The 12,671-nt window shown below is 46.0% G+C and overlaps 1 protein-coding gene across 1 annotated transcript in view; it reads right to left on the reverse strand.

Moving 5' to 3' along the window:
• LOC123768023 (uncharacterized) overlaps positions 1-12,418 on the reverse strand; it is a 113,853-nt gene extending 101,435 nt beyond the window's left edge. The window contains exon 1 of the mRNA XM_069306443.1: positions 9,752-12,418. Within this exon, the coding sequence (XP_069162544.1) occupies positions 9,752-12,276 (2,525 nt within the window). The 5' untranslated portion in view covers positions 12,277-12,418. The remainder of the gene's footprint in view (positions 1-9,751) is intronic.
• Between the last annotated feature and the right edge of the window lie 253 nt (positions 12,419-12,671).

A 12,671-nucleotide genomic window follows, 5' to 3' on the forward strand; every position in this document is an offset into this window, starting at 1 on the left:
ACCTCATTCTTTGGGGCACACGTGAGGAACACAAATGCGAACAAGCCTGAATGGTCCCCAGGACTATATGCGAATGAAAACTCGAATTACCATCCGAGTTGCCGTCGGGGAAGTGGCTCAAATAGCCTCGGCTATCACTTCCTTTTGACGGCCGTGATGGTCAAGCGGATTAAGGCGCCCTGTAGTTACCAGTTGCGTTGCTTCTGGGAGTATGGGTTCATGTTACTTCTGGGGTGTGAGTTTTCATTCGCATATAGTCCTGGGGACCATTCAGGCTTGTTCGCATTTGTGTTCCTCACGTGTGCCCCAAAGAATGAGGTGATTTGGTGAAATGCTATGCCCAAGATTACCATCCGAGTTGCCGTCGGGGAAGTGGCTCAAATAGCCTCGGCTATCACTTCCTTTTGACGGCCGTGATGGTCAAGCGGATTAAGGCGCCCTGTAGTTACCAGTTGCGTTGCTTCTGGGAGTATGGGTTCGAGTCACTTCTGGGGTGTGAGTTTTCATTCGCATATAGTCCTGGGGACCATTCAGGCTTGTTCGCATTTGTGTTCCTCACGTGTGCCCCAAAGAATGAGGTGATTTGGTGAAATGCTATGCCCAAGATTACCATCCGAGTTGCCGTCGGGGAAGTGGCTCAAATAGCCTCGGCTATCACTTCCTTTTGACGGCCGTGATGGTCAAGCGGATTAAGGCGCCCTGTAGTTACCAGTTGCGTTGCTTCTGGGAGTATGGGTTCGAGTCACTTCTGGGGTGTGAGTTTTCATTCGCATATAGTCCTGGGGACCATTCAGGCTTGTTCGCATTTGTGTTCCTCACGTGTGCCCCAAAGAATGAGGTGATTTGGTGAAATGCTATGCCCAAGATTACCATCCGAGTTGCCGTCGGGGAAGTGGCTCAAATAGCCTCGGCTATCACTTCCTTTTGACGGCCGTGATGGTCAAGCGGATTAAGGCGCCCTGTAGTTACCAGTTGCGTTGCTTCTGGGAGTATGGGTTCGAGTCACTTCTGGGGTGTGAGTTTTCATTCGCATATAGTCCTGGGGACCATTCAGGCTTGTTCGCATTTGTGTTCCTCACGTGTGCCCCAAAGAATGAGGTGATTTGGTGAAATGCTATGCCCAAGATTACCATCCGAGTTGCCGTCGGGGAAGTGGCTCAAATAGCCTCGGCTATCACTTCCTTTTGACGGCCGTGATGGTCAAGCGGATTAAGGCGCCCTGTAGTTACCAGTTGCGTTGCTTCTGGGAGTATGGGTTCGAGTCACTTCTGGGGTGTGAGTTTTCATTTGCATATAGTCCTGGGGACCATTCAGGCTTGTTCGCATTTGTGTTCCTCACGTGTGCCCCAAAGAATGAGGTGATTTGGTGAAATGCTATGCCCAAGATTACCATCCGAGTTGCCGTCGGGGAAGTGGCTCAAATAGCCTCGGCTATCACTTCCTTTTGACGGCCGTGATGGTCAAGCGGATTAAGGCGCCCTGTAGTTACCAGTTGCGTTGCTTCTGGGAGTATGGGTTCGAGTCACTTCTGGGGTGTGAGTTTTCATTCGCATATAGTCCTGGGGACCATTCAGGCTTGTTCGCATTTGTGTTCCTCACGTGTGCCCCAAAGAATGAGGTGATTTGGTGAAATGCTATGCCCAAGATTACCATCCGAGTTGCCGTCGGGGAAGTGGCTCAAATAGCCTCGGCTATCACTTCCTTTTGACGGCCGTGATGGTCAAGCGGATTAAGGCGCCCTGTAGTTACCAGTTGCGTTGCTTCTGGGAGTATGGGTTCGAGTCACTTCTGGGGTGTGAGTTTTCATTCGCATATAGTCCTGGGGACCATTCAGGCTTGTTCGCATTTGTGTTCCTCACGTGTGCCCCAAAGAATGAGGTGATTTGGTGAAATGCTATGCCCAAGATTACCATCCGAGTTGCCGTCGGGGAAGTGGCTCAAATAGCCTCGGCTATCACTTCCTTTTGACGGTCGTGATGGTCAAGCGGATTAAGGCGCCCTGTAGTTACCAGTTGCGTTGCTTCTGGGAGTATGGGTTCGAGTCACTTCTGGGGTGTGAGTTTTCATTCGCATATAGTCCTGGGGACCATTCAGGCTTGTTCGCATTTGTGTTCCTCACGTGTGCCCCAAAGAATGAGGTGATTTGGTGAAATGCTATGCCCAAGATTACCATCCGAGTTGCCGTCGGGGAAGTGGCTCAAATAGCCTCGGCTATCACTTCCTTTTGACGGCCGTGATGGTCAAGCGGATTAAGGCGCCCTGTAGTTACCAGTTGCGTTGCTTCTGGGAGTATGGGTTCGAGTCACTTCTGGGGTGTGAGTTTTCATTCGCATATAGTCCTGGGGACCATTCAGGCTTGTTCGCATTTGTGTTCCTCACGTGTGCCCCAAAGAATGAGGTGATTTGGTGAAATGCTATGCCCAAGATTACCATCCGAGTTGCCGTCGGGGAAGTGGCTCAAATAGCCTCGGCTATCACTTCCTTTTGACGGCCGTGATGGTCAAGCGGATTAAGGTGCCCTGTAGTTACCAGTTGCGTTGCTTCTGGGAGTATGGGTTCGAGTCACTTCTGGGGTGTGAGTTTTCATTCGCATATAGTCCTGGGGACCATTCAGGCTTGTTCGCATTTGTGTTCCTCACGTGTGCCCCAAAGAATGAGGTGATTTGGTGAAATGCTATGCCCAAGATTACCATCCGAGTTGCCGTCGGGGAAGTGGCTCAAATAGCCTCGGCTATCACTTCCTTTTGACGGCCGTGATGGTCAAGCGGATTAAGGCGCCCTGTAGTTACCAGTTGCGTTGCTTCTGGGAGTATGGGTTCGAGTCACTTCTGGGGTGTGAGTTTTCATTCGCATATAGTCCTGGGGACCATTCAGGCTTGTTCGCATTTGTGTTCCTCACGTGTGCCCCAAAGAATGAGGTGATTTGGTGAAATGCTATGCCCAAGATTACCATCCGAGTTGCCGTCGGGGAAGTGGCTCATATAGCCTCGGCTATCACTTCCTTTTGACGGCCGTGATGGTCAAGCAGATTAAGGCGCCCTGTAGTTACCAGTTGCGTTGCTTCTGGGAGTATGGGTTCGAGTCACTTCTGGGGTGTGAGTTTTCATTCGCATATAGTCCTGGGGACCTTTCAGGCTTGTTCGCATTTGTGTTCCTCACGTGTGCCCCAAAGAATGAGGTGATTTGGTGAAATGCTATGCCCAAGATTACCATCCGAGTTGCCGTCGGGGAAGTGGCTCAAATAGCCTCGGCTATCACTTCCTTTTGACGGCCGTGATGGTCAAGCAGATTAAGGCGCCCTGTAGTTACCAGTTGCGTTGCTTCTGGGAGTATGGGTTCGAGTCACTTCTGGGGTGTGAGTTTTCATTCGCATATAGTCCTGGGGACCATTCAGGCTTGTTCGCATTTGTGTTCCTCACGTGTGCCCCAAAGAATGAGGTGATTTGGTGAAATGCTATGCCCAAGATTACCATCCGAGTTGCCGTCGGGGAAGTGGCTCAAATAGCCTCGGCTATCACTTCCTTTTGACGGCCGTGATGGTCAAGCGGATTAAGGCGCCCTGTAGTTACCAGTTGCGTTGCTTCTGGGAGTATGGGTTCGAGTCACTTCTGGGGTGTGAGTTTTCATTCGCATATAGTCCTGGGGACCATTCAGGCTTGTTCGCATTTGTGTTCCTCACGTGTGCCCCAAAGAATGAGGTGATTTGGTGAAATGCTATGCCCAAGATTACCATCCGAGTTGCCGTCGGGGAAGTGGCTCAAATAGCCTCGGCTATCACTTCCTTTTGACGGCCGTGATGGTCAAGCGGATTAAGGCGCCCTGTAGTTACCAGTTGCGTTGCTTCTGGGAGTATGGGTTCGAGTCACTTCTGGGGTGTGAGTTTTCATTCGCATATAGTCCTGGGGACCATTCAGGCTTGTTCGCATTTGTGTTCCTCACGTGTGCCCCAAAGAATGAGGTGATTTGGTGAAATGCTATGCCCAAGATTACCATCTGAGTTGCCGTCGGGGAAGTGGCTCAAATAGCCTCGGCTATCACTTCCTTTTGACGGCCGTGATGGTCAAGCGGATTAAGGCGCCCTGTAGTTACCAGTTGCGTTGCTTCTGGGAGTATGGGTTCGAGTCACTTCTGGGGTGTGAGTTTTCATTCGCATATAGTCCTGGGGACCATTCAGGCTTGTTCGCATTTGTGTTCCTCACGTGTGCCCCAAAGAATGAGGTGATTTGGTGAAATGCTATGCCCAAGATTACCATCCGAGTTGCCGTCGGGGAAGTGGCTCAAATAGCCTCGGCTATCACTTCCTTTTGACGGCCGTGATGGTCAAGCGGATTAAGGCGCCCTGTAGTTACCAGTTGCGTTGCTTCTGGGAGTATGGGTTCGAGTCACTTCTGGGGTGTGAGTTTTCATTCGCATATAGTCCTGGGGACCATTCAGGCTTGTTCGCATTTGTGTTCCTCACGTGTGCCCCAAAGAATGAGGTGATTTGGTGAAATGCTATGCCCAAGATTACCATCCGAGTTGCCGTCGGGGAAGTGGCTCAAATAGCCTCGGCTATCACTTCCTTTTGACGGCCGTGATGGTCAAGCGGATTAAGGCGCCCTGTAGTTACCAGTTGCGTTGCTTCTGGGAGTATGGGTTCGAGTCACTTCTGGGGTGTGAGTTTTCATTCGCATATAGTCCTGGGGACCATTCAGGCTTGTTCGCATTTGTGTTCCTCACGTGTGCCCCAAAGAATGAGGTGATTTGGTGAAATGCTATGCCCAAGATTACCATCCGAGTTGCCGTCGGGGAAGTGGCTCAAATAGCCTCGGCTATCACTTCCTTTTGACGGCCGTGATGGTCAAGCGGATTAAGGCGCCCTGTAGTTACCAGTTGCGTTGCTTCTGGGAGTATGGGTTCGAGTCACTTCTGGGGTGTGAGTTTTCATTCGCATATAGTCCTGGGGACCATTCAGGCTTGTTCGCATTTGTGTTCCTCACGTGTGCCCCAAAGAATGAGGTGATTTGGTGAAATGCTATGCCCAAGATTACCATCCGAGTTGCCGTCGGGGAAGTGGCTCAAATAGCCTCGGCTATCACTTCCTTTTGACGGCCGTGATGGTCAAGCGGATTAAGGCGCCCTGTAGTTACCAGTTGCGTTGCTTCTGGGAGTATGGGTTCGAGTCACTTCTGGGGTGTGAGTTTTCATTCGCATATAGTCCTGGGGACCATTCAGGCTTGTTCGCATTTGTGTTCCTCACGTGTGCCCCAAAGAATGAGGTGATTTGGTGAAATGCTATGCCCAAGATTACCATCCGAGTTGCCGTCGGGGAAGTGGCTCAAATAGCCTCGGCTATCACTTCCTTTTGACGGCCGTGATGGTCAAGCGGATTAAGGCGCCCTGTAGTTACCAGTTGCGTTGCTTCTGGGAGTATGGGTTCGAGTCACTTCTGGGGTGTGAGTTTTCATTTGCATATAGTCCTGGGGACCATTCAGGCTTGTTCGCATTTGTGTTCCTCACGTGTGCCCCAAAGAATGAGGTGATTTGGTGAAATGCTATGCCCAAGATTACCATCCGAGTTGCCGTCGGGGAAGTGGCTCAAATAGCCTCGGCTATCACTTCCTTTTGACGGCCGTGATGGTCAAGCGGATTAAGGCGCCCTGTAGTTACCAGTTGCGTTGCTTCTGGGAGTATGGGTTCGAGTCACTTCTGGGGTGTGAGTTTTCATTCGCATATAGTCCTGGGGACCATTCAGGCTTGTTCGCATTTGTGTTCCTCACGTGTGCCCCAAAGAATGAGGTGATTTGGTGAAATGCTATGCCCAAGATTACCATCCGAGTTGCCGTCGGGGAAGTGGCTCAAATAGCCTCGGCTATCACTTCCTTTTGACGGCCGTGATGGTCAAGCGGATTAAGGCGCCCTGTAGTTACCAGTTGCGTTGCTTCTGGGAGTATGGGTTCGAGTCACTTCTGGGGTGTGAGTTTTCATTCGCATATAGTCCTGGGGACCATTCAGGCTTGTTCGCATTTGTGTTCCTCACGTGTGCCCCAAAGAATGAGGTGGTTTGGTGAAATGCTATGCCCAAGATTACCATCCGAGTTGCCGTCGGGGAAGTGGCTCAAATAGCCTCGGCTATCACTTCCTTTTGACGGCCGTGATGGTCAAGCGGATTAAGGCGCCCTGTAGTTACCAGTTGCGTTGCTTCTGGGAGTATGGGTTCGAGTCACTTCTGGGGTGTGAGTTTTCATTCATATATATATATATATATATATATATATATATATATATATATATATATATATATATATATATATATATATATATATATATATATATATATATATATATATATATATATATATATATGTGTAGACTGACTCGAGTATGTAACCGGTCAGTGTAGAGATTTACCATATAAGTGATCCAGCCTGTCTATTCTATATAATCGTTCAGACTGGATTAATGCCATAGAGTACTGTAATTGTATCATTAGAGGTTGGCAGGCCAGGTGGCAGGGATGTCAGTGGGGGGCCCTGAGGCCTGTGTAGTTAGTTACATTTACCTGATGATATAATTTTCATTGATTATGTGAATGCCATTTCTATGTGTTCATTTGCATGTTTATGTACTGTGTTGTGTGGTGAGTCAGCCAGATGTGATTGCTGACTGATTGCCTAATGATGTCATTAGGATGTGGGGTATGCTGACGGCATCATTATGTTGCAGGTTTGTGCAGTGGTGTTATCAGTTTATACAATATTATTGCTGCCCTAGGAGCTGCGTTGAGGGTTTATGGGACCTCTAGGATTATTCAGGGGAATTCACAGTACTTAATGAGAGCAGGCAATTGATTGGTTAATTGCCTTGCTGAGGTACGTGTGTGTTCACAGTAGTCCTTTGCAACAGGTGCAAGAAAAGGGGGCAGTAATATTGGTATACTCTTGTGTGTTGCACAACCGTGTGTCATTATTGTGTGGGCACTGTAATTAGCGAGTTGCAGTAGCCGCAACCATATGTGGGCAGTGCATTTGTGTTGTTGCATGCCATTGTAGTGTGACCTATGTAACACTGGGGTTACTTTGTTTCTTTAAGTTGTGTTAAGGACTTAAGGATTCAGTGAGTTAATAATTGGGGAATTAACTGGATAAGGAGTGCACACTTATTGTGGAGTGAGTGAGGGCTGTTATGAGAGAGAACAGCGTTGACCTTGAGTGAGATACGTCTCGGGAGCAATTAATTGTCCGTGTGACAACTAATTAACCACTCTAGGTAATTATGTAATTAGCCTTCTCATCATGAATTCACGTAGTGGGAGAGGATCTGTCAGAGTCTGTCAGTATTTGTGTTAACGTAATTTGCTCGAGACTAATTACCTTTCTGGGGTATAGCAATTAGTGGCTCAGGTTAATTAGTGGAGTAATTAACATCTGAGAGCTCCGATGACTCGGTAAAGCGAGGTCATGGAGCTAGCATAAATCGTTGTATTAATCATATTCTGTCTGAGGACAGTGGATTAGTGGCATATCTTGTTAATTAGGGTAATTAACTCCTTTCCCGTGAATTCACAGTGTTTGATGAGACGTGCTTAGGCAGTGTGGAGTGAGACGTATTTATGGATGATTAATTATCGGTCCTGGTGACAGTTAATTAATTGCTCAGAATTAATTAGGGTAATTAACACTCACTAGTAAATTTTTTGACACAGACTGTTGAGAAGCTACCAAGTTAGGGTAGGCTTAGTTAACATAACTCAATGGGAATGTAATTAGTGGTCCGTTTGACCTTAATTGAGGATTACTCACTGAATACTTGCAAGGAGTCAAGTGTGATGTAATATAAGTTTGAGTTATTGTTAACAAGAGAGACAAGTGTTAAGGATTAACATAGAGTATCATCATGTTGTTGTCTAGTGTGAGACAATTGTTTGTGATTACCGTAGTACTTTGTTGCTGACTGCTGTGATCAGTCAATTAACGTAATTAATCACTTAAGGCAATTTCTTTTGGTTGTCGTCTAGTGACAAGAGTAGAGTAATCTAGGGATTTGTGGAGCTGTGTCCCAGAATCCCGCCTTGCCTGTCTTTGTTACTGTTTACAACAGGGCAACTTCTTGTAGGGAGTTGCAAAGAGTGTTCACACTGGGTTGTGATAGGGGGGGACACTGTTGGACTACCCGCCTAGTTACGTGGGTCTCTCCTGGGGGGCGGGAGGACCCCTAAGCTTGTGATTATAGTAGCTGTCAGGGAAACCGAGACACTATTGATTGCATGCTTGTGTCTTCAGTGGATATCCTTCATTCGTTCAGTTAGTTCATGTTGTCAGCCCGAAGTGTCAGCAAGATGGAGCCTGCTGTCACTTCTCGAGGGGCTGTTGAATAGCTGTGTTGCAAATGCCACTTGATGGACAATAATGTAACCATTCGCTGTGGTGTAACTTAGTCTGTGATATTTTTCTTTGATTTGCAATATTGCGTCATAAGTGGGCACACCTGTGTTCAGGTTAGTTCAGTATGCAGCCTCACAGCAAGGGTTGCTATTTAGCTGTTTGTTATCGTGCCACTGGATGGACATTAACGTAACGTAAACTCGGTAATGTAGTAGTTAGTCTCTTGTTATTAATAAATTGCTATGTTATAGAAAACGGTCTTTGATGTCAACCATATTATTCCACCATATTTCTGCATATTACGTTTAAATGTTGATGTGATCTTGATAAGGCGGCTGTTCTTGGGAATTCGAATTCCAATTCATAGCGCCACATCAAATATAAATATTGATTGTGAGAACCCGTCGGTTACCCTTTATTAGTTTTAACGTCCTGTTTAACTAGGAGGAGCCAGCGGCCTATTGTGGACAGGTTTTCACCCTTGGTGGTGGAGGCCTGGCGGTTTGCTCCCGCTTTTCCTTTTTCTATTGGACTCATGCTTAACTGCCGTGAGCAGCCTTTAAACTTGTAGTCCACCTCCTAAGGGAGGTAGGCGTAGAAAAAAATCTCACAACAACAATAAGTCACGTATGCCATACACATATACATACTTGGTCATTGGTGTAAACACCCACCCCCCCAGGCACAACTAGGTCAGCACAGGTATGTGGGCCCCAGTAATGTGGTACCTAGGGATAAATTTAGCATCCCGTGAGATTTGCTTGGAATTACAGAAAATGGGACTACGGTGAGGACAGCCTAAACTATTCAGTCAACATTCTTCCAGCCACACTAACTTTTTCAACTTTTGATCTCCATCGAGCAACATTATTCACCCAAAGAACAATGGAACACAAGAACACGTTACAGCTTCATATCTGTAGCAATAAAAAGCTAAAAGATTGACATTCACATAATAATTCTGCCCGAAACGTTGGGCGTACTAGTGGCTTTACAAGATTGTAAATACCATGCTATGTACTCTCACAAACCCAATGTACCTTCTTGTATATAAATAAATAAATAAGTAAATAATAAATAAATAAATAAGATCAACAAGTAACATAAAAATCCACTATATTATAATGACAATATTTTTGGGTGCCGTATCCAGGTTCGAGTCCTGCACAAAATGGGAAGATTAAGCACTGTTACTTCACTCTGTTCCCCGTGAACCCACTTGTAATATAGGACCCGGATATCAAATGGTTGATGTATTGATCATGTTCTGTTCAAAGATTAGCATGAATAACTTCACAAGACCAGATACCTGGTTTTGTTATTGATAACAATGTCATCAAGATAAAGATAAGGTTATCAGTAATGTAACAACTATAACAAGAACTCACCGAGACTGTATACGTTGAAGGATGTGGTCGGAAGTGGTTGCGTCATCATCATGGAAGTAGTGGTGTTCCAAACTCAGCTCTATGCAGTGATGGTGGGCGAGGCCAGCCAGCAGGTCTGGCAGGCGAGGCAGGTCAGCAGGATCACTCTTGGCAACAATACGCACCCTGCATGGCTTGAGGTGTGGCAGAAGAGCCTCATAGCTCCTCACACTGTTATCACTTATCTCTATATCTTTATCAGTATTGATAAAAGGAGCCACATACTTAGCTGTGACAGGAGCGACTTTGGTGTTCTTGAGGAGGTCAAGCCAATGATCCTCGTGCCTCATTCCTGACTCATGCAGGAGGTCAACAACTTCCCTCGCCAGGGCCTCGGGCATGCAGTCCAGGGTCAGGTGTAGCAGCCCGGCCACATGCACCAGAACATTTTGGTACTTAGTCATGTCCATCTCGGCTGTTTTGATAATCTGTTTCAACACTTTCCAAATAAATCCTGGCGACGCTGCCGGTACGTAAAGTTTCAGGAAAGACATAAGTGGGAAAGTAGGAGACAGCAATTGGCACTTAAGGGCCATCACAATATGCATAGCACTGTAATAGTCTTGGATTCCCTTGTGGGGTGCAGAATACTGCTCCCGGATGCCTTCCCATGTCCAAGTAGGTTTTAAGCTCAGGAACGCTGACAACAGCTCCTCATGAGGTAGACCTTGCTTCTCACATGCAGTTATTAGTTGGTTTACTTTTTCATCCTCAAGGATCAACTGGTCATGGGAGAGAGACTCAAGTGCTGTCAGATATATGTCCATCAAAATTAGTTGGATCTTATTCTGTAGAATTTGTTGAGGAATGAGGTTAGTTCGTGGATGATTGGCCAATCTCGCAAATAACTTTTTTTGACACAGATGATGAATTTTATTGTAGAGTTCTGTTTGAGTGACAGTCGCTATGTTTAGCCCGTCTGGGGCCTGGTCCCAGATGTATACTAACAATATCAAGTTCATTGGTAGCGATAAGTACTCCTGAAAACCTTTCAATTTCTCCACCTCTCTGACGAGTCGTTCAGTGCTTCGTTTACTATTTGTTTGTTTCTCTATCTCCACGTGACTTAGATGCACAAACTCGAGAATCAGATGCTCAAGTATGCCTCGGAGCTCAGCAAATGTTATGTCATATTCTGGAGGAATCGTCGTCTTAAACATTTCAAGTTTTTCCGGTCGTGACGTGCACATGAAAGCTGTGTTAGAAGAATTCTTGAATTCGTGTAAAAGACTGTTCATGAGTTTCCTCGAGCTTTCATTAATTTCATCCAAGCCATCGACTATGATTAGCAGCTTACAAAGTTTCAGCACTCTGGGCAAGAGGCTCCTAAATTTTAATGATACATCTGGCATTAAGCGGTCCAGGAGGTCCTGGTAGGAGAGTAAGGTAGAGTCCCTGCATTGTACCCATAGCATGAGGTCGTAATTATCTAGGCCTTTTATCTTACCTTGACCTTCTTTTATCCAATCCCGTGTTACCATTGACACCAGAGTGGTTTTACCACTTCCAGCCAAACCTTCAAGCAGAAGTATTTTAGGTCGTGCGGAGGAAATCTGTTGGTGGGAGGAAGCGCTTGTAGCAGAATGTGCAAGTGGATTGTGTTGGTCGGGGGCATCGCTCGTAGCAGAATGTGCAAGTGGACTCTGTTGATGGGAGGCAGCGCTTGTATCAGGATGTGCAAGTGGGATCTCGACAAATTTGAGAAGGTCTCGATAGTCTATATGTTCACCTTCACCTCTATGTTTTCCTTGCTTGACTTCGATATCAACAAAGACTTTGTCTGCCTCAAGACGCAGGTTATCGGTGATGAAAGACATTGGGTTAATACAAACAATGTTGTGGAAGATCTTCTTCAGTGTCTCGGTGCTATCTTCAATCATAAGCTTATGTATTTCTTTACTGCAATATCTGATTAAATCTTCTTCTCCAAGAATCTTTTGCTGTATTTGGTCCAGGTCATGCTTCACCTGTCTGATCTCCTCGTTTACTTTAGCCTTGTCAAGCGCATACCGCTCTCCAGATGTCTTAAGACAGCCAGTTAAGAGCTCTCCAAGTACCATTGTCTTTTCCAAAAGTTCATTGTCAGTAATGGCAAGTTTACCATGAACAGAATAGTTTCTCATATTCTTTAAAGCAGTGACATAGTACTCCATTTCTGTACTTGGGGTCCACCATTTTGGGTCATTGAATTGGGCCACATTCTCACAAGCCAGTTTGATACAGAGAAAAAGCAGTGATACATCAAACTCTGAACCGTCTGGACTTTTGGCAATTAACCCATTTTGCGTTGTGTCAAACTTTTTATTTTGTTCAGTGACTTTTAAGTAGTTTGCTGATGATGTAGGCGGCAAGTTCTCCAGGTAATCAATCAGGTTCGTAGTGTTAGATTTGTCGGGAGTTCCTAAGAGGAATATCTTGTACATGACCCGTCTTCCACAGTTTTCAATAGCAATGGTGAGTCTCAAACCATTATATATATCAGCCATGACTCATGGTCTGGGATATAGTGCAGTTGGCAGCGGTTCATATGCTTTACACAGGTAATACTTCGCACGACGTTAGCTTGATGCAGTTTCCTACTCGTCTCAACCGAAAAAATGCCACAGTGATGAAACAAATGGCAGAGTGAACTCTGAAAAAGCATAATAAATTTACGTTACAACAGTACATCCAATAATCTATATTGTCACCAGTCTTGTTTTAATACACTTTCATCACCTTACACTCATATGCACTCAAGTATTTTGACAGTATACCATCTTATAAACTATATGTATAAAACACAAACAACATTTTATAAATATAAATATATATATAATATATGGGGGCGCCTGACAGCTGGGTGGACAGCGCTTCGTATTCGTAGTCCTGAGGTTCTGGG

The sequence above is a fragment of the Procambarus clarkii genome, chromosome 58, assembly GCF_040958095.1.
Source record: "Procambarus clarkii isolate CNS0578487 chromosome 58, FALCON_Pclarkii_2.0, whole genome shotgun sequence".
Classification (NCBI taxonomy): Eukaryota; Metazoa; Arthropoda; class Malacostraca; order Decapoda; family Cambaridae; genus Procambarus; species Procambarus clarkii.